The sequence below is a fragment of the Lagenorhynchus albirostris genome, chromosome 15 (genome assembly GCF_949774975.1).
Source record: "Lagenorhynchus albirostris chromosome 15, mLagAlb1.1, whole genome shotgun sequence".
In the NCBI taxonomy this organism is placed as follows: domain Eukaryota; kingdom Metazoa; phylum Chordata; class Mammalia; order Artiodactyla; family Delphinidae; genus Lagenorhynchus; species Lagenorhynchus albirostris.
In genome coordinates, this window is record NC_083109.1 from 9921199 (window position 1) to 9943817 (window position 22619).

The window sequence follows — 22619 nt, forward strand, 5'->3', positions numbered from 1 at the left end:
GGAATTTGTGTCTTTCTTGTGGGACCTTATCATATGCAGCTTGTAAGTCACTTTCACTGTTCTGCTTAGAACTAATGAATCTCTTTGCTCAAGTTCAGAATTCCGTGGGTACATTTTCTATCTTCTAAGTTACGACAGGTGACAGTTTTCCCAAATGCTTGCCGTGAAATGGGTGCACTGCCACTTTTCCAGCCTTTACCTGCCCCCCAAACCCAAAGCTACGTATTTTAGTTTTCTGTTACGGCAGCGCTCTGTTTCTCGATGCCAATATGTATATCAGTTATCTGTTGTCACAATAATGCAGTGTAACAAAAAACCCCACAGAACCTCAGTGGATACAACAACATGCCTTCTCTGTTCATGTTTGGGGATCAGCTGGGTGTCATCTGGGCAACTCTGCTGGTCTTTGCTGGGCTCACTTACAAATCTCAGAATCTGCTGGCTGTGGGCTGGCTGTCCACTGGCCTTGGCTGCACCAATCCAGCTGTGCTCCACGTCTGTCGTCCTCCTCCTGGGATCAGCGGGTAGGACAGGATTGACCTTCTCCTGGTGATGGATGACAGAGGTACAAGCGAGCAAACCCCGATTCACAAACCCATTCAAGCCATTACTTGTATCAAGTCTAGTTAACATACCATCAGGCAAATCCAATGACGTGATAGAGCCTATTTTGTTAGGGGTCGTGGCAAGTCATCCTGTCCCTGTCGGGAGAGCATGCATAATCACATACATGGCAGAGGCCATGGCTACGGGGAGCGATAGGAGGTGGGGAGGTCTGGGGACATTAATCTGCTACAGCAAGTTAAGACATTGGCATAACTGGCACCCATCTGATTTTCTTCAGAAATCTCCTCAGCCTCGGTTAGAGGCACTGAAGGATTCATTTAGGGAAGTTGTTCAGAATCATCTTAACTTAGGAGGGTAAACTTAACCATTTCATTTATAATAGCATCTTTAAGTTGGTCTAGAAAAAGTATATTTTCTAAAAATTTAAATGTATGCCATTTATGCAGTATCTCCATGGAATGTTCATTTCCCTTTTATGAATCTGCGGCACTTGTAAAATTTTACAAATTGTAAAATTAATAGGATTTTGTCTTTACCCTTCCATCGCTTTGATCGACTATATTGTCTCGGTGGCAACCTAAACTCAAGAGATCTGTCAGCTTAAATATATCAGTTGCTTGTTCACAGAGCAACATTCATTAAGTCCTCACCAGGTACCAGACACTGCGAGGGTCAGGTGGTGGGCAGAAATGAATGTAGTCATTAGCTTTGGGGAGCTTATGGTCCAGTGGCACTGGTACTGACCAGTCTGCCTCATTTAAGAAATAAATCTATGGTGAAAAGGAAAAAGAAGAAGATAATGATGATGAAAAGATTTAAACCCTTTGCCTTCATGTCAAAAAGTGTTGTTAAGCTCTGCGACTCAGCTGCGAGATTTGGTTATCTGGTTTTTCTGGGTTTGACCTCTGCTAAATTGCTTTTAAAAAAAAAAAAAAAGGGAAACAGATCGTCACTAATTTGGGCAGTGATGTAACTGAAGACCTAGCAGAACATTCTAGAGCAGTGATTCTTCCTCTGAGTCCACAGACACCTCCACCCAGGGATCCATGAGTAGAATTTAGGAGGGCCCTGAACTTGGATGAGGAAAAAAATTACATCTCCATTTTCACTCATCTTACTGAAATGTGATGTGTCCTTCAGTTATGAAAATAGGCATCCAGTCTGATTACAGTGCATGTGAACTTGTCGCCAGTAGAAATCACAGATCTTTTTGTAATGTGTTTTTGATAGATCAAAACATCGTTTACACTCTTCTCTATTTAGAAATTGGTGTCGTCACTAGACCCACCGCTAGAGCTCGTTACTTAATGCACACACATTGCCCAATCACAATTTAATTATTTAATAATTTTCAATATAATTAGTGTGTTTTGTATTCCTTTTGATTTTTATTTTAGTTTACTTTGTGCATTTAAACATTACCCCGAGAAAGCGTGCATGGGTTTCACTAAACCGCCAGAAAGGGGTCCGTGGCATAAAAAAGTTTGAGAGCAACATTCTAAGACAGAAGTCAGCCAACTTTTTCTATAAAGAGCCAGATAGTAAATATACTTTAGGCTTAGCGGGCCTTACAGTGTCTATCACAATTTACTCACCTCTGCCAGTTGTAGCGTGAAAGCAACCAGAAACAACACACAACAAATGGACATGGCTGTGTTACAATAAAACTTTATTTACAAAAACAGGCTGTGGGCTGGATTTGGCTCACTGTGTGTATAGCTTACCATTCCTTGTTCTAGGGTTTCACGTGAATGATCTCAGTGGCATTTAGTCATGCAAAGCATTGTTTAGTTTGGGGCTTCTTCCTTTTCTCGAAGCTTGTTTAATTTGCTCCATCATTAATTGCATTTATTAAACAGCTCATTGTGATGTTATAGGTCTTATACCAAAAAGCCAGAACACAATCCCACTCTTTTGAGCTTATGGTAAGAAAGCAAACATTGGTCATATGTACAGATAATCACCTAGCATCCAAGAATACCAGCTTTGGCTACATACTCTAAGATGTTAACCAATATATGACATTCTGGAAAGGGTAGCACTATAGAGACAATTAAAAATATCAGAGATTTCAGGGGTTCCGGGAGTGGGGTTAGGGGTGAATAGGTGTAGCACAGGGCATCTTTAGAGAAGTGACACTATCCTGTATGCTACTGTAATGGTAGATATGTAATAGTATACATTTGTTGAAACCCATAGAAATATACAAAACAGAGTAAATCCACATGTCAACTGGAGTTTAGTTGTTAATAATCTATTAACATTGGTTCATCAGTTGTAACAAATGTACTGCATTAATGCAAAATGTTAATAATAGGGAAACGACGTGCAGGGGAGAGAAGGAGCGAGCATATGGGAACTCTTTACTTTCTGTATAATCTCCCCAAACCTAAAACTGCTCTAAAAAAGTAAAGTCTTTTAATTACAAAGAAAAAAAAAAAAAAGAATACCCGCTTTGGAATCAGCCTGGGTTGGAATCCAAGCTCTGCCATGTACTACCGAGTGACTGGAAACAAGTGATAGAGTCGCTCCAGGCCTCAGCCTCCTCATTTGTACAGTAGTGTTGGGAATAATATTGATAATAGTACCCACCTCATGGGAATGTCGGGATCATCAAGTGAGACCATTCTTGTGGAATGCTCAGCAGGGCGCCTGCCGTCCGGGAAGCCACCGAAGAACCTTAGCTGCTGTTGTTTCGCTTGCTTAAACAATATTGCAATGGGCGGGGTCACCAATTTGCTTGAATTATCAGATGATTGGGACTTAGCGTTCACTGAGGAAATAAACTTGGAATATCATGTCCTTTCAGATGTTGCAATTTCGCTTTTCCTGTTCATCTTTCACCGAACATGAATTAAAAAAAAAAAAATCAAGCAGCTGGATTTTGTAACTTCACAAGTAAAGAACGCAGCTGGCAATGTGGGATAAATAAATTGTGCGCAATAAACACGTCTTTATTAATAAAAATCTGCATGAAGTGTAAGCTGGGCGTTTCAATCATTGTAAAAAGAATATTCTGATGAGTGAGCATGGAGCTGACTGATTTGAAAATGTGCCCTTGAATCTGTTACAACATGTAACTCAACCAAAATCAACGGATTATGCAAAATTATGCAACTGTGAATGGTTCCCTAGCAGAGTGAACACAATAACCATAGGAACGATAGCTTGATTGTTTTCAAGGATATACTAAGTGTATTCGCAAATCTTGTTTTTTTTTACTGGGGACAGTTAAATAGCTTGATTTTCAATCTCCGTTTTTCTTCTGGGTGTTATAATGGTGGTGGTGGTTTAAGTTTGGGAAAAGGAGAGAAGCCCCCGACCCCTCTTTTTTTTTCTCCCAGGGGCTGCTAGGAGCTGCAGTTAGAAGGTCTCCACCCGCCTGCCTTGGTATAAGCGATTTTCTGGTGTGTGCTTCGGGGGGATCCGCTATGGTTGTTGCCTGCCTGTTCTTATCGAAACTCACCTTGTGTTGACAGGGGACGCCCCCTTCCAGTGCTGGCTCTGTAGCGCCAAGTTCAAAATCAGCTCGGACTTGAAAAGGCACATGCGCGTGCACTCGGGGGAGAAGCCTTTCAAGTGCGAGTTCTGCAATGTCCGCTGCACCATGAAGGGGAACCTCAAGTCGCACATCCGCATCAAGCACAGCGGGAACAACTTCAAGTGTCCGCATTGCGACTTCCTGGGGGACAGCAAGGCCACGCTCCGCAAGCACAGCCGGGTGCACCAGTCCGAGCACCCCGAGAAGTGTTCCGAGTGCAGCTACTCCTGTTCCAGCAAGGCCGCCCTGCGCATCCACGAGCGCATCCACTGCACCGACCGGCCCTTCAAGTGCAGCTACTGCAGCTTCGACACCAAGCAGCCCAGCAACCTGAGCAAGCACGTGAAGAAGTTCCACGGCGACGTGGTCAAGACCGAGGCCTCGGAGAGGAAAGACACGGGCCGGCAGAGCAGCCGCCAGGTGGCCAAGCTGGACGCCAAGAAGACTTTCCACTGTGATCGGTGCGATGCCTCCTTCATGCGCGAGGACTCGCTCCGCAGCCACAAGCGGCAGCACAGTGAGTACAATGAGAATAAGAGCTCGGATGTGACCGTCCTGCAGTTTCAGATCGACCCCAGCAAGCAGCCCGCCGCGCCCCTCGCTGTGGGGCACCTCCAGGTGCCCCTCCAGCCCAGCCAAGTGCCCCAGTTCAGCGAGGGCAGAGTCAAAATCATCGTTGGCCATCAGGTGCCCCAGGCAAACACCATCGTCCAGGCTGCGGCGGCCGCAGTGAACATCGTACAGCCCGCCTTGGTGGCGCAGAACCCAGAGGAACTGCCCGGGAACAGCCGGCTGCAGATCTTACGCCAGGTCAATCTGATCGCCCCTCCTCATTCCTCGGGGTGTCCGAGCGAGGCGGCGGCGATGCCCCAGCCGGCTGTCCTGCTGACCACTCACGACCAGACGGACGGAGGCACTTTGCACCAGACCCTCATCCCCACGGCCCCGGGCGGCCCCCAGGAAGGCTCTGGCAACCAGACTTTCATCACCAGTTCGGGCATTACTTGCACTGACTTCGAAGGCCTGAACGCTCTGATTCAGGAGGGGACCGCTGAAGTGACTGTGGTCAGCGACGGAGGCCAGAACATCGCCGTGGCCACCACGGCTCCGCCCATATTCTCCACCACCTCTCAGCAAGAACTACCCAAGCAGACTTACTCCATCATCCAAGGAGGCGCCCACCCAGCTTTGCTCTGTCCGGCGGATTCCATACCAGACTAGTGCTTATAAAACAAAAGAAAGGGGGAAAAAGGAGTGACCAAAAAAGAAGTCAGAAATGGAATTCTGTGAGAGGTTTGCCCTTAATGTTTTTAAGGATTGTTGTGAAAACACCCCACCCCCATAATAAATGGTAATTTTATACTGCTTACTGAAATTTTTTTATGCTGCGATAATTGTGAGACCTCTGAATCGCGGTGTTCTAAGTGCTGTAGAATCTTAAATACTACCAAGATGATCCCGATTAGGGCTTGGAATGAAATGAATTGAGTAGTGAATACATTTGTTTGCTTCCAACTTGATTTGCAAACTCTAATAAAGGTTTTTCCCACCTCATTACATTTGTGTAGTAGATGGTGCTTCTAAGCCTCTCTTAAGACCCCATTCTGAAATACCCCCAATGTTTGGGGTAATAGTGTTTTAATACATGGATACAAATCTATCGGCATGAAGGACCATTTTCTACATAATGTGACATGGATTTTTGATAAAAAAGAAAAAAGTGTAGCGTAAATGAGGGAAAAAAAGGAATGGTTTCCTAATAAATTGATACATCATTAAAACGTAACAAATGTTAGTGATTCTTCAGAGTCACAGTATGATTTGGGTTATTGGGGTTTGAATTACCTAATTAAAGAGAACTTGAAGAAGCAAAGCTTCTTAGTCCTCTCTCATAAATAGTATATAAATGCCTTACCTTCTTCACAGTCAAATATGTGTGGTGCCTAAAGTGACCCAACGATCATTTGTATTTTGAAACTTCAGAGTGACAAACCTGACGTTTCTGTTTAGATGCTGATATAATTAACCTTTAGGTTAGGTTAATTATAATATTAACCTTTAGGACAGTTTTCTAGGATGGCATTGTCTTAGATAGTAATATACGTGCAGTCCCAGGGATCAGATGAGAGGGATTGGAAAAGCACCTAGGTCCAAAGCATGGGCTGTACTGACGAGAGGGAAATTTCAAATTTGTCTGTTTTGAATTGAAATGCTGTGTAATCAGTAGGTGGCGCCAGAGAGCGATCTCAAATGACCCGTGCTTGGATCCAAAGACCCGAATTTGGGTCTTCATCTCTGATTTCCAGCTTCTAGCATTATCTTCAACTCAGGGTGGGCTCTTAATAAACACTGCATAAATGAAACATGCTGTCACAGAGCATGAGCAAGGATTGGTGAGGAGGGGAGGTTACTCTTGTGAGAGAAGCATATTTAAAATGTGAGAACACTTTAGATACATTTTTACCAGAGTAATCAACATTTTAATTTTATTCCCTAACACACAAACTTATTAAAATTCTCATGCATATCAATTCACTTTTACATAAAGATATTATTCCCTCCCCCCCCTTTTTTTTGTAATAACAAACTAAGGAAATATGGAAAATGGTGATGCTGAAAACCTTGAGAATTGCCTGTTGGAAATAGAAAGTCAGCATCCCTTAGGATACACATACAGGGACTTCCCCAGTGATCCAGTGGTTAAGACGCGGTGCTTCCAATGCAGGGGACGCGGGTTCCATCCCTGGTCGGGGAACTAAGATCCCACATGCTGCGCAGCGTGGCCAAGAAAAAAAAGAAAACACATACATATATATATATATATCCTCAAGCTGGGCTTTGTCTTCTTTCTTTTTATTTTTGATCCTTCTTCTTCGCCAGAAATTATTTTTGTATCAGCAGTGATGATAATGCGTCATAACTATGGTTTGGTAAGAAATCAAACAAGCTTGCAGCTTACTCTGTTAGTATTTTATCACTTTAGAATTACTGCTTGCAGTGCTTTAGGAAACTATTCAGCCATTGGATTTTACCTGGGAAACTTCTATTGTCATGAACCTGTGTTCTACATCTTTTTTCCCAGTGTGCCCCTAGTTTCAACTTTTAAATGATTTTTTTCCTGATTATAAATGTAATGTGTATTCAAGATAAAAAATATGGGAAACACGTTATAGATCTTCCTCGACGTACGAACGGGTTATGTCCTGATAAACCCATTGTAAGCTGAAAATATCATTAAGTTGAAAATGCATTTAATACAGCTAACCTACCAAGCATCATAGCTTAGCCTCACCTACCTTAAATGTGCTCAGAACATTTACATTAGCCAACGGTTGGGCAAAATCTGCCTATTTTAGAAGAGAATATTGAATAGGTCATGTAATTTAATGAATACAGAAAGTGAAAAACACAGATTGGAGGGGTACAGAATGATTGTAAGTGTATCAGTTGTTCACCTTCGTGATCCCATGGCCGACTCACTGCCACTGCCCAGCATCGGGAGAAAGAATCAGACCACGTAGTGCTAGCCCAGGAAAAGATCAAAATTCGAAGTATGATTCTATTGAATGTGTATTGCTTTTGTACCATCGTAAAGTCAAAAAGTTGTTAAGTTGAGCCATCGTAAGTTGGGGACCATCTGTATGTATATTAAGAAAAATTTAAAAGTCACTAATAATTTTACTATCCAGGTGTAAAAATTGTGACCATTTTAATGGACTTCCTTCTAATCTTTTTTTTCTATGCTTGTGTATGTTTTCTATTTTTTAAATTTATTTTATTTACTTATTTATTTATGGCTGCATCAGGTCTTAGTTGCGGCATGTGGGATCTTTCATTGTGCTGCGGGCTCTTTGTTGTGGCGCGTGGGCTTCCTTCTAGTTGTGACATGCAGGCTTCTCTCTAGTTGTGGCGTGCAGGTTTTCTCTCTCTAGTTGTGGCACACGGGCTCTCTCATTGAGGCGTGCGAGCTCAGTAGTCGTGGCACGCAGGCTCAGTTGCCCCACGGCGTGTGGGATCTTAGTTCTCCCACCAGGGACTGAACCCGCGTCCCCTGCATTGGAAGGTGAATTCTTTACCACTGGACCACCAGGGGAGTCCCGTATGTATGTTTTCTACTCCAGTTACAGAGTTGGGGTTGAATGGAGCATACTATTTTCTTTTTATATACTATATTTCTCTTTATATCATTATATCTCCACGGAACTGCTGCCCTCCATAGATACGTATAATGCACATACACACACATGCGTATTTGGATTTTTTTAACAAACTACGACAGCAAAACTTGTTCCTTGTGATAACCTATATATAGAATTGTACAAAAACCAAGCCAATAATCTCCTAATCTCCAGCCTATTCTCATTCCACCCAAGGTAAGTAAGGTCTCTGTGTTCATAGCAACTTAAAAATAACCTAGAAAAGGCTTTCCCTTATTTTTATAGTAATTGTATCACACTATGTACATTTCTCTCTACCTTGCCCTTATTATTCCATTTATTAACAGTACTGTGTGTCAGTACAGCTATGCCTTTTCCTTTAAGCAAACGGTAGACTATGACTTACCATGTTATAAGCACCATGCTTTATTCACGCATCTCCATCTTCATGGGTATTTTGGTTGTTTGGGGGTGTGTTTGCCATTACAAACTGCCACAGTAAACATCCTACATAGTTCCTCTTATTCAGTTGTGCTTTCTTTTCTTTCTGTAGGTTAGAGTCCCCAAAGTGCGTTTCAATGAGTTTCTGTAGTTTGTACTTGCATAGATTCAGATGAGTTTTTCAAAACGATAGTCTCATTGGTGGTGCTGGTGGTGCGGGCTCCAGCTATCACGAATCTTGCTATCCATCTTTTGAAGTTTTGTAGGTCTGATGTGTGAAAATGGTAATCTGGTCTTTGTGCGTTTCCTGAGCTGGTGTTTTGATCTGCATCTCTGTGACACCTCTGCATAGACTTGTTGATTCTTTGCATTTTTCTTATCTATGAACTTTAAACTCATACTCTTATTTTTTTCCTTGGGTTGCTGGGCACCTGGGGATGTGAGCCCCATGTCTGTCAAATGGTGCTGAGTTTTCTCCCCTCCTATCCTTTGTCTTTTGACTTTCCTCATGGTGCTATTTCCATCTAAAAATAATCACTTTGTATGCAGTCAGATTCTTCTAGTGCTTTATTTGTGGCTCCTGTAGTTTCTAAGAAAGTCCTCCCTTCCCTTGAGGTTTTTTTCTTTAATATTTTCATTATTTGTTTTCAGTTTCTGCAGCCAGAATTCATATTTATGTGTGTATGATATAGGAGTTTAGCTGCCCAATTATAACCAGGACCATGTGTTAAACAAAATATTATTTTCCTTGGAACTGACATCTTAATTTCACCTTTAGATGAAGTTCCCAAATATACTTGGCTCTATCTCTAGAATCTCCGTTTTGTCTCACTGATCTTTATAATTCTCTGGGTTGCCAACATTACACATTTGATTATATTAGCATTAAGGTAATCCTTAGTATCTTTTAGACTTGTAAAGCCTCCCCGTAGCTATTATTTTCCAAAATTTTCTTAGCAATTCTTAAATATTCATATTTCTAAACGAACTTCATTTTGTCCATTACCCCTCCCCCCATAAAAAGTAAACCTTTTGAGGATTTGTATTAGCATTGTATCTGTATGGTTACATGAACTCGTGAAAAGAATGACTTTAAAAACTGTTAAATCTGGGACTTCCCTGGCAGTCCAGTGGTTAAGACTGCACACTTCCACTGCAGCGGTCACGGGGTTGATCCCTGGCTGGGGAACTAAGATCCCACGTGCCACACGGCGCAGCCAAAAAAATAAGAAGTAAATGTTAAATCTTCCACCCAAAAACTTTTATTTAAACCCTGTTGTAATATATAGTTTTCTTCATATACAGTCTATTCTTATTAAATAGGGCCTGTATTTTCTTGTTGTTTTGAATTCTATTGTAACTGTAAATAGGATATTTTATGTTAAAATAATTATTTGTTGCAAGCATAGGGAATAGCTATATTTGGTATATTTGTCTATATTGTACTACCTTAGAAAAAAATTTTTATTCATTGACAGTATTTATTAGGAACTCTTGGTCGCTGATAAATATGACATGATGGTTGTGGTATAGTCACCTCATTCCCAGGTGTTTTTTTCTCGTCCCTTGCAATACTTATACTACTTATTTTGCAGTCTTGTCCTATTGTATTAGTCAGAACCTCCAAACAATGTTGAAACAGCTGGCATCCCTGTTGCATCTCTGATTTTAACTTGAATGGCTTTAGAATTTCCCAATTTAATATAATATATGCTATTCCTTGGGTGGCAGTTTTTATAGTACTTAGTCATTTTCTTTTCCCATCTTCAGAGTTTTTATCAAGGTGGGTTGCTGATTATTGTCAGATATCTCTTAACTATCTCTTGACATAAATATTTGGGTTTTGTACTTACATATGTTGATATGTGAATTAGTGTAGGACATAGCCTGGTACTGAAGCCTTTTGCATTCCTGAAACAGACCGTCTAGGTCATGTTGGATTATTCTTCTAATACGTTCCTAGATTTCATTTACTAATATTTTCCTTGAAATTTTTATAACCGTATGGGTAAGTGCAGTTGAATGCTGGTTTTCTTCTTTGTTCTCTGACTTTGCTTGTTTGTTCGTTTTAGGTTATGTTTCTCTGAAAATAAATTGAGGCTCTTTCCTCCTTTTTCAGTGACCAGCAATAGTTTGTTATTTCAGGAATTATCTGTTTATTTTCTGGGCTGATACCCTTTTTCATTGTACATTCTTAACAAATTTTCCATTTTTTTCTGTAATTAATGGTCTATTTGGACTTTATGTCTCAACCTGATAAATTTTGGTAATACATACTTTGCAAAAGAAAAAAATCATTCATTTTGCTCTGTAATTCCACTTAACATTCTCCTAAAATTATTTTAGACTCTTTGGCTTTTTTTTTTTTTTTTTGATCTAACAGTGCTCTTGTTACTTTTTTGGGGGGGTGGTGGTTTTAGGGGAGTTTGGGGTGGGTTGTGTTTTATTTGTATTTTCAGTCTTCTCCTTAGGTAGTTTGCCAGGAGTTTATCTGTTTTGTCATTTATGTAAAAGTAAAGCTTTTGCTTTTATTTATTCTCTCTCTACTCCTCCATTTTATTCATTTCAGCATGTATCTTTATTTCAGCATTATCTTTATTAATTCTTTCCCCTGCTTTTCCTTCAGTTTATTTTGTTAGTCTAATTTCCTGTGTTAAGTTCACTTATTTTCAGCCTTTAATAATGGGGAAGCATTTAAAGCTGTGTATTTTCCAGTATGACTTCACCTATGTTAAAAGATCATTTTTTTCAAAGTTAAATCATGACTGCCATACAAATATAAAATGAGCATGTGTTAGCAATTTTATCTAATTCATTAATAAATGAGGAAATCAGTAAGTTGTTACAACAGGTTTGAAGGGGAATTCAATGAATGCTTACACAGGCAATCAGGAATGCTGAAAGAAACTTACAGACAGATGCAAAACTGGTTGGGGTCTACAGGGCAACCATCAGTTGCATTCCACCCACAAGGTGTGTTTACACTCTTATATGTTTTTTGCATTATTATATGTTTCTGTAACTTACAAAGTTGTAAAATAGCTCAAAAACGCTAAAAGGCATTGACCGCTGTAGGATTAGATAACCCAGAGCTGGGATATGACAGGACAACCAGTAATCTTTTTTGCCTATTTCCAAGTCTTTCAGAAATTTTCATGACATCCAGATCCCTATAGATTTTTATATGAAGTGTCCTTCTTTCGTAAATTTCTAGATACTTCGTTATTTCAGTTTTAGGGTTGGTTGCTTTGTTCCGGAAGTCAGGGGGATAAAACCCAAGAGCTATATAAAGGTTTATGTCTTATTTTTCAAGTAGTTACAGTTTGTGAAACTATATTTTCATTTTTGGTTTCTGATATTAATGAGTTTTGATCTGAGAATATGACCTGTAAAATACGCGCTTTTTGTAATTTATTAGTTTTCTTTATAGCCATGTTCATGACCAAGTTTTGTAAACGTTTGAGGAGATCTATGAATCAAGTATGTTGACCTTGTTATTCAGATTCTCTTAGTTTTCGTCTGCTTGATAAACTTTGAAAGAAGTATTTTTAAGCCTCTTACTGTGGCTGTGTTTTTTTATCGTGTTTTCTTGTATTACTGTGTTTCATTTTATTATACTTTGTCATATGTTGTTTGCTGCATGTGAGTTTGTGGCTATCATGTGTGTGTTCTTTGTCAATTTTACATTTTACCCTTTAGTATATGCCTGATCTTTCTATTTAATAGCTTTGGGCCTTAAATTACACTTTATTTAATAACAGTATTCTAAGTCTTATTTTATATTTTATTACATTTGCTTGGTTTATCTTTCCCACTCAGTGGTTTAATATCTTCCTAATGTCTTTGTCTTTGGTTGTGGTTTAATATCTTCCTAATGTCTTTGTCTTTGGTTGGAGAAGTCAAACTGTTTGCATTTCTCATAGTAACGTATACTTGGTATTATTCATTTCTGTCTTATTTAATATTTACTATTTATTAAACTTTGTAATTTTCTCCTTTTTCTTTTCTAACTTTTCACTATGCTCTTGAAAGTTCTTATATGTTTCCATTCTGCTAATAGTTACTTTCTAAACTCTAGCGATTATTTTTCAATCGATTCCTCTGTTGCTATATCAGATATAAATATCAACTAGGCCCAAACCTTTCATTAAGAAGTCTCCTCCTCACAAGAGGAGGCCGTTGGGCCACATCTCTTTCTACAACCCCTCTCTCCAAATCCTGGGTGTTGCTGAGGTAGCTTGTGAGTTTACTTCCAGGCTTTTGTTAAGTTTTGCCCTACAGTATGTCTCCTATGTTCCAATTCCCAAATGACCACATCAACTGAGATTTAACCAAAGATTACAACATTCATTGTTCACCATAATTTCTTATACTCTTCTTCCCGTATTTCACATCTTTACTCTGAGTTTATCCTTATTCCATTAATTTCTTGAGTATATTCCTTAGAAAGGGCACGTAAGCTGGTATTTCTTTTGCCCCAGCAGATGAATGATACCTTTGCACAGCGGATTCTTTTCTCTTCAGTAATCTTTAAATTCTGTTCTCGTGGAGATGAGAAGTTTGATACTGATCTGATCCATTTCTTGAATGCCCTAGATCCAGCGACCAGCAAAGCTGAGACAAAATGGTAGTGTTGCCAGGAAAAAAAGTTGGGAGGTCTCTCACCTCAGCCAAGTCAGGTTGAGAGAACCAATCTCTGAAATTTCCAGAACAGAGGGAGGGGACTGAAAACGGGAAACATTACTAATCTTGAAAAATTTTTGTTGTTCATTTCATCCCACTACTCAGCAACAAAATTATAGTTCTATAAATTGAAACACATTTTTTATTCCCTTTGACCGTAGGGCTCCAAGCTTTAAACATTTCTTTTACATCAAATTATCATTCAAAACAACTTTTTGTTGTTGTTATGTTGTAAACTACATAAATATATTACACATTTTTGATAAATAATTAAAATAAGCAAGAATATATCTTAATGAGTTTGATAGGCCTAGTTTTTAATCAGTTTATATATCTGTGATGATATTACTTAAAAGAAAAAATTTTTTTTACCAACTGCTAGAATGAGATACAGATCTCTTTCAGTTATAGTCCCAATTTTCTTTTTTTATTGATGTAAATGCTGAGAAGTCTCATTCGCATAAATAAGGATAGAGACATAGAAAGTGTATTGTTACAGCAGTGCTTCTCAATTATTTTAATTCCTTCTGAGTTAAATGCCAGAAAATCATACAATGATCAATCATAATTATTTGGGTCAATTTCGTTAAAAGCAAAGAAATGAAAACCACCTGGGATTTCTTTCCCAGTCATGGACCAATTACTTTCTCAACCTCGGCACCATGAGTCACCTTCTGGGTGTGCTCTTAGATGATCAGTTTTAGGGAAAAGTACACATCAAAGTTGAGGATCTGAGAATTGATTTCCTCAATCATGCCCATACACCTCTTGAGAAATCTTTGTATATTCCCCAAATACAAGAACCCCAATTGAAGGCCCTTGCCCTGGAGCAGGGTTCAGCAAACTTCTTCGGTAAAGGACCAGGTAGATGCCGCGCAGCAACTAAGCCCGTGTGCCACAACTACTGAGCCTGTGCTCTAGAGCCCACGTGCCACAATTACTGAGCCCACGTGCCACAACTACTGAAGCCCATGCACCTAGAGCCTGTGCTCCGCCACAAGAGAAGCCACTGCAATGAGAAGCCCATGCACCGCAACGAGGAGTAGCCTCCACCCGCCGCAACTAGAGAAGGCCCGTGCACAGGAATGAAGACCCAACACAGCCAAAAATAAAGAAAAAATAAATAAATAAATAATTTTATTTATTTATTTACTTTTTTAAAAAGGACCAGGTAGAAAATATTCAATATTTTTCAGCTCTGTGGGCCACATGGTCTTTATTGCAGCTCTTCACCTCTGCTAGTACAGCATGAAAGTAGCCAGAGACAATAGTAAAGGAGTGGGTATAGCTGTGTTCTGATAAAACTTTATTTATGGATCTTGACATCTGAACTTCACAAAATTTCCAAGTGGCACAAACTATTATTTTTCTTTTGTTTTTTCCCAACCATTTAAAAAAAAAAATGTGAAAACCATTCTTGGCTCGCAGACCACATAAGAACAAGTGCGTTGGACCGTAGTTTGCCAACCCTTGCCCTGGACCCTGCACATAATAGGTACATAACAAATATTTATTAAATAAATGGTACGAATGATTTTCAGTGATAAAAAGCTAACATTTATTGACTCAGGATATGCCAACACAATGCTAAATGCTCTACCTAATAATGTAATCCTCCCAACATCCCATGAGGGAGGATTACTATTATTACCCACATTGTGCAGAAAAGATATTTCCCAACTTTCCTGGTTTAAGAATCACCTGAAAAACTTGTTAAAAATGCCCACAGCTACAGCCCAGCTTTGGAGATCCCAGTACAGCACATCTGGGTGGGACACCTGAGAATCTGTATTTTAAATCTAGGACTCTGGCTATTTTTCCGATCCAGACAATAAGGGAAATACCACAGTAAAAAACCAGAGGCTCAGAAAAGGTAAGAGACCCACCCAGGGTCACACAGCAGTTAGGTGATATTTAAACCAAGAGCCAACACTCAAATCACCTGCCCTCGTTCTAATCAGCATGTTTTCTCTAGTCATGACCTTCACCCAACTTGCTAAATCTGGGCTTCTTTGCCGGAATTCATTTCCCCTCTACTGCCACCCACCCCTGGATCTCCCTGGAATGTTAAGTGGGACTGGGCAGGCCTTGCTGGGGTGCCTGCCACGCCCACCCCCAGATGTGAGTTACAGGCCTGTTTTGTTGCACGTCAGTTTACCACTGTAATTTGGGGAGTTCAGAGTTACTGTCTGTGCTCTGAGCTTTTTTTTTTTTCTTTTTTTGCGGTACGCGGGCCTCTCACTGTTGTGGCCTCTCCTGTTGCTGAGAACAGGCTCCGGACACGCAGGCTCAGCGACCATGGCTCACGGGCCCAGCCGCTCCACGGCATGTGGGATCTTCCCGGACCGGGGCACGAACCCGTGTCCCCTGCATCGGCAGGCGGACTCTCAACCACTGCGCCACTAGGGAAGCCCTGCTCTGAGCTTCTTATACACACCAAAATATTTCAGTTTTGTGTCCCACATTATTCTGCGGCGCTTGATCTAAGAGGTCAAAACATAAGCCTGCTAGCATCTAGTTTTACATGGGTTTTCTTGGGGAAACCAAGAATTCAAGGGTTGTGTCCTGGAACAGGGTTTCTATATTGATACTTCTTGGGTGGGTCTTGTTTGTTTGTTTTCTTGGCTTCAGAAGGATTCTCTGAGCAATAAAAACTGAATGCTTACAACTGAAATTGATCTTCGGTTCATCAGCCAGAATTGGATCTTCTGGAAAGATTTCAGTTGAAGATCTGGAATAAAAACGATGATAGCTTCTCTCCCCTGCCCTTCTGTTTCCTTTACTGCCGTGACACTGTCCTGTCTTTAAGAGGCTGTGTGAGGAACTAGATTTGACCCAGGGGACTGTCCACAGCGAGACTGCCTAATCTCAGGCAGGAACTGCAAGGCCCATGACTACAGCCTGCAGAGACGGTGAAGTCTTACTTAAACCAACCCTTCACGCTTTAAAATGCTCTTCCGCACTTTCAGTGACATGGGGAAACAGAGCAAGAAACAGGTCACGTGACTTGCCCAAGCTCACTCTGCTGGGCACTGGTCTTTGCTTTTGAGCCCAGGTCCCTACCTCCTTCCTTCCCTCACCCCTCCTTCCCCCAGCGCTGAGTGTCCGGCTAGTGGGTAATGAACAGAGGCAAGAATACCCATTCCATTTCCTTTGGTTTAGTTTTCTCACTTAGCTTGGTGCTTCCGACTTCATCCTGGCATCATGAGAGCAACAGAGGGTGCCCATGAGTCCCCAAGCCAGAGAACAAACTCTGAGAAAAGGCTGTGGTTTAGTATTGAATTGTGGGGAGCCAGCAGGGTCCCACTGCCACTGTCCTGGACTAGGGGCATTTTTGCCCATTCCTAAACACACACACACACAGAAAAAAATTATATATATATATATATATATATAGAGAGAGAGAGAGAGAGAGAGAGCAAGAGAGCGAGAGAGAGAGAGAGAGAGAAACTTACATTTTACAACTGTGTGGGCACAAGGATTAATATAATCTAAACTGGATTATATTAAAATGTTTTTCTTCTGATTTTAAAACAAATTAAAGCTCTTCCATGGGCCCCTAATTGGAGATGTCAGCCCCTGGGGGTGGGGAGATTATAACCAAGACATGAGGAATGTTAAGAGAAGTTTTCATTCTACACGGAGAAGAGACAGGTTGGGCAGAAAGTTAATTACTTATCTTGGTTTTGCCTAATTTGTTTTTTTATAACAGCTTTATATTGAATTATACTGAGATATAATTCAAATGCCATAAAAAGACTTATATTCTTTTAAAGAATATAATTTAGTAATTTTTAGTATATTCATAAAGTTGTGCAACCATTACCAGCATCTATTTTTTTTTTGGCGGTACACGGGCCTCTCACCGCTGTGGCCTGTCCCGTTGCGGAACACAGGCTCCGGACGCGCAGGCTCAGCGGCCATGGCTCACGGGCCCAGCTGCTCCGCGGCATGTGGGAAGCCTCCCAGACCGGGGCACGAACCCGTGTCCCCTGCATCGGCAGGCGGACTCCCAACCACTGTGCCACCAGGAAAGCCCCATTACCAGCATCTAATTGCAGAACATTCTTATCACTCCAGAAGGAAACCCTGTACCCGTTAGCAGTCACTTTCCATCCCTGCTCTTCCCAGCCCCTGGCAACCACTAATCTACTTTCTGACTCCGTGAGTTTGCCTATTCTGGGCATTTTATCAATACATAATTGGAATCATACCATATGGGATCTTTTGTATCTGACTTCTTTTACTTAGCATAATGTTATCCAGGTATGTCCAGGTTGTAGCGTGTATCACTACTGCATTCCTTTTTATGGCCAAATAATATTCCATTGTGTGGATAGACCACATTTCATTTATCGATTCATCGACTGATGGAAATTTGGGTTGTTGCCATTGTTTGTCCTAGTTTTAAAGATACTCGTGTATTCAGGTTTTTGGAATTATTTGTGAATTTTTGTCATGATACCCACTACCTAATGAACAGTTACTCTGTGTCGCTCACATTAACTCTTTGAACATCCCCATCAGCCCTGTTCAGGACCTCTTATTAGCGTCATCATTTTAGGGTTGGTTAGGCTGAGCAACAGAATGGGTGAGCAGCTGGCCCTGGGTCACACAGCTAGTCTAGTTGATTTGGTTGGACTCACACAGTGATTAAGATCCTGTTCTAGATTCTGATCCTACCAGAATCCCGTACTGCAATCTAGTAATGGGCGGGGCACATTCATCCATCTTTGCACGAAGACAAAGACAAAAAGGTTGATTCTAGCCCAGGGATCAGTATGAAAATAGTCAGGCACGGCAGGGAAATGACACACTCTCCTCTCAGATAAGTAGCAAAGGTGGAGCCTGGCCAAGCAGCTACTCTGTTCTCTTAGCAAACTAACGTTTATTGAGCACTTACTACACACCAGGTATTTGCTAAGCATTTAACTGCTGTGCCTCCTATAACCAGCTCTCAAGAAACCAAGAGTGGACCAGAGGAGAACTCCGAAATTTCTTCTGACCCAGTATTGGCATCCCTTAGTTCTCAGGAAACACATCCATCCATACATCTAACACATTTACCTTTTTTTTAACACATATATATAGATATGTACTTATATTTTTAAAACACGATTTCTTAGGATAGTCAAAATGTTTTGCAAATATAAGTAAAATAGTACTTTTGAATATTCTTCCTTGAACCAATCTCTTTATTTTTTTCCAAAAGTGCTAGCTATAAAATTGTAAAAGAATTCCTGTAGTTAGTTGTTCAGTTTTTAATGCTGATTTTGCGGTTCTTAAGCAGTGATGAGAGTCACTTATCTTGGGCTATATTCTTCTGGCATTATCTTTCCCTGAGCATTACTTCGCTGAATTTTGAGGGTGGAATTGGGTGATATTTAGTTATTAGGGAAAGGGAGACAATAGGGCGAATGTTCTGAATGCCATCAGCTGCTTTGGTTGTGTGAGTTGATTGGTAGGTTCACTCCAGGTAGGAGTAGAGAACTTTCAACAGGGCCCACGGAGCTATGAGGACACTAGATGCTATGACTGAGCCACTGCCTTGAAGCAGCTTATGTCTAGATGCCACTGTTTCTTGTCTTGTCGTTGCCTCTACCAAAACTGTGGCTCTTGAGGGCTCCGACTGGTTCTAACCATGCTAACCCCTGGAAGGAAGTGTTCAGCAAATGTTCACTGAACTCATTCATTCATTCAGTGTTTCTCGAGCACCTACTCTGTGCCAGGTGTGGTTCTATAAACTTGGGAGGTATCAAGAGCAAACAAAGAGTGATCTTTGCCCTTGTAGTCTACCTTCTAGTGTGGGGAAAGAGACAGTACATAGAGAACAAAACACATCTGTACATTTTACAGTGTCTTAGAAGGATAAGTGCTGTGGCATGGGGGGCAGGGTTTGATAGGGGAGGGGGTTGCAGTTGTATAGAGGATGGTCAGGGAAGGCCTCCCTGAGAAGTTAAGACTGGAATGAGGGAGGGAGGGAGCCATGTGGATATCAAGAGGGAGAGAGTTCCAGGCAGAGGGAACAGCCAATGCAAAAACCCTAAAACAAATGTGCCTGGGGTGTTTGAGGTTAATGTAACCAGAGAAAAATGAGCAACAGAAAGAGAAACTGGTAGAAAGTGGGGTTGGGAACAGTATGATTCTGTTTTTTGTATTCTGCCATATTTTAAAATAAGTAAAACAATTAACAACAGTTGCATTCATTCAGCAAATACTAATTGCATATGATGGTAGGGACACAAGGCAGGCAGGGTCCTTGCCCTCTGGGATCTCACAGACTAGTAAGGCAGATGGGCAAATAAACATTTGTCACAGTATATGAATGCTCTATCAGGGGGACATAGCAGGATGACAGGGAACCCATATAACCCAGGTTTGAAGGGCCCAGGGGAGGCTGCTCATGGAAAGTCAAAATGATCATTGAAATTGGGAACAGAGAAATGGGGGGTGAGCATTCTAAGGTGGGCTGGAACACATGAAGCCCTGGAGGAGAGAGGTCATTTGTAATCGGAGCATTTTTCTAGAAAGGAAAAGGCAAAAAAAAAAAAGGTGCTCCTTGGAGAATGTTAGCTCCTGGGGAGGTTGTTTATTTCTAGAGAAGCAGCACCACATTTATACCATTTATATAAAGTGATCATATAGTCCATCATCCAGACTGGGACATCAGACTGGGACACCTTTGAGAGTGGGGTGGCAAGCACTATGGGTAATTATGCTGGGAGAGCAGGTATAAGTAGCCTCCAGTATGCCTTTACCACCCTCACCGATGGAAGGCCCAGCCCAGAAGCTGTAACATAATGCCTAATGCTTCTCCCTAGTGGTGGAATGCAGCAACACAACACAAGTCAAAGATCAGAGTTTCCTATCCCATGAGTCAGTTTTCTAAGAAAAATAACGAGTCACATGCCACAGAGCTGATCAGAGGTTGGGTTTTGACCTAATGCTTTAGAGATAAATTTATTACTATAAATGTATCAAGTCTTTATCCATCTGTTTATTCTTCGCTGTGTGATTGTATTCCTATTTTCAGTGTTAGTGGCTGTGGTAGATTAGATTTCTGTTTCCAGCCCAACACTCCCTCCCTGGTACAGAATCATACTTATCAACCCTTGCACATTGGTATCACGGTGGGTAGAGTGGCTTCCTGGCCCCATTGACTTTGGGTGAAGCTGTGTGATTTGCTTTGCCCAGTGGAATACAGTAGACCCAATGGGAAGAGGGGTTTTAACTGTGTCTATACAGTTTGGCTCATCCTCTTGCTCTCACGTGACCTGTCATGAGAAGAACATGCTGTGTGTAGCAAAACACCCAAGGAGACACAAGCAAACACATGGAGTTGACCTCAACCCAATCCAGTAGAGCCACAATGACTCACAGACACATAAAAAATAACATAAATATTTGTTGTCGAAAGCCACTGAGATTTTGAAGTTGTTTGTCACGCAGCAAAAACTGACTAATACAGGAGACTATTAGTAAACATACTCAACTTACCATTGTCTACTGAATTGCCATTTCCAGTGTTTAGCATTTACTTGAATGCATGAAATAATGTTTTCCCTGCAGTACCACTTTAAAATCACTTTCAACACAAGTATGGTGAAAAAAGTATTTGTCCTTGTAAAATCTGGATGCAAATCCAGCAGGTCTCTTCTTCCCATCTTGTCTTGCATCCTTTTTCTTCCTTTTTTTTTTTTTTAATTTTTGGTCAGTTCCCTTTCATAGGAGAGAGAAAGAAAACCTGCCCAGAGGACTCCCCACCCAATCTACCCAAGACCTGGTAGTCTCCATAAGGGCATCTTTTGTTAGAGGCAACATTTTCCTCACTGGCTCTGAGACTCAGTGTCTTCCAAGAGAACATACATGGGAGGAATAAAGTGCTGGAGATGCCTCAGCTTTTAAGAGACTTTACACCTTTTCTTAAATAGCATTCCATTCATTTTGAGCTAACTCTAAGTTACCGTGTGTCTTCAGAAAGATTCGCAGAGTTCAGATTAATTTTTAAGATTGGTATGCTGAAGGCTCAATGAGAACTTAAATTTTTTTTCAGCATTAAAGTTCTTAATGCAAGAAGCAAGTTAGCAAATCGGCAGTCATCTTTACAGAGCTTCTTTCCACCTAATCCAGTGTAGACAGCATAGATACACCCAGATTACCTGTAAGCAGGTGAGTAAGTATTGTCATTCAAAGACCTTGCAAGCCTGGGTTGTACAGCAGGCCCATGGAGAAGTGGAACAGTGGATGGTAGTGGTTAAGAACAAGGGCTCTGGAGTCAGAAGAAGGTGGGTTCAAATCCCAGCTCCATGTTTTCCCAGAGATATGACCCAGACAAGTGACCCAACCTCTCTGAACCTCAGTTTCTTCTTCTGCATAATGGGGATAATAAGAGTTCCTACCTTATAGTGTTGTAAAGAAGGATTAAATAACATGTTAAATAAAATAATGCATGTTAAGATATAGAAAACAAACTTGTGATACCAAAGGGGAAAAGAAAGGGAGGAGGGACAAATTAGGGGTGTAGGATTAACAGATACAAAATAAAATAGAGAAGCAACACAGATATTCTATATAGCACAGGGAACTGCACCCATTATATTGTAATAACCTATAATGGAATATATCTGCAAAAACACTGAATCACTATACTGTATACCTGAAACTAACACAATATTGTAAATCAACCATCCTTCAATTTAAAAAGAAAAACAAAAATAATAATACAGGTTAAGTACATAGCACATAGTAGGCAGTCAATTAACGTAGCCATATAGGTAGCAGCGCTAATGACCTGCTTTCTCAGTTTTTCTGTATCTTTGGTTAAGCCGTCAATAGCTCACCTTTGTCATCATCAGGGCTGCTCAGGATCCACCGGCTTCCTGTGTAGAAGGCATCTGTCACTGTGCTCATCCAGGTGGAAGGCAGTGTCCTACCCACCACTGTACAAGCTGGTGAGCATCAGCTACTCCCACCACTTCCTTGCAGCTTGAGGACACGCACAAGCCCTGGGCTTGGCCAGTCAGGTATTCCTGCCTGAGACCAAGCAAGCAGCACAAACCCCAGGGAGGTATTAAAATTCATCCACAATAGCAGCGTTTCAGCAGAGGTTTAAACAGTGTGATGACAGCAGCGGCGGTTTCTGGGAGCAGTGGGGCCCAGCTCCGGGGTTTCCAGCATCAGCATCAGAGATGTTCCCCTGCAGCATCCCAAACAGACGTCCTTGCAGGGCA

The 22619-nt window shown here is 41.1% G+C and overlaps 1 protein-coding gene across 7 annotated transcripts in view; it reads left to right on the forward strand.

Annotated features, from left to right (window-relative positions):
* The window catches only part of ZFP64 (ZFP64 zinc finger protein), a 77789-nt gene that overhangs the window by 23734 nt on the left and 31436 nt on the right, over nucleotides 1–22619 (forward strand). For 6 of the 7 annotated variants that reach the window (XM_060123538.1, XM_060123535.1, XM_060123536.1 and 3 more), the window contains one exon: nucleotides 4047–5473. The exons of the other annotated variant lie outside the window; for it this stretch is intronic. In XM_060123538.1, coding sequence (XP_059979521.1) covers nucleotides 4047–5329 — 1283 coding nt within the window. In that variant the 3' untranslated portion in view covers nucleotides 5330–5473. Of the gene's footprint in view, nucleotides 1–4046; nucleotides 5474–22619 lie in introns of those variants that run through there. 7 annotated transcript variants of the gene reach the window in all.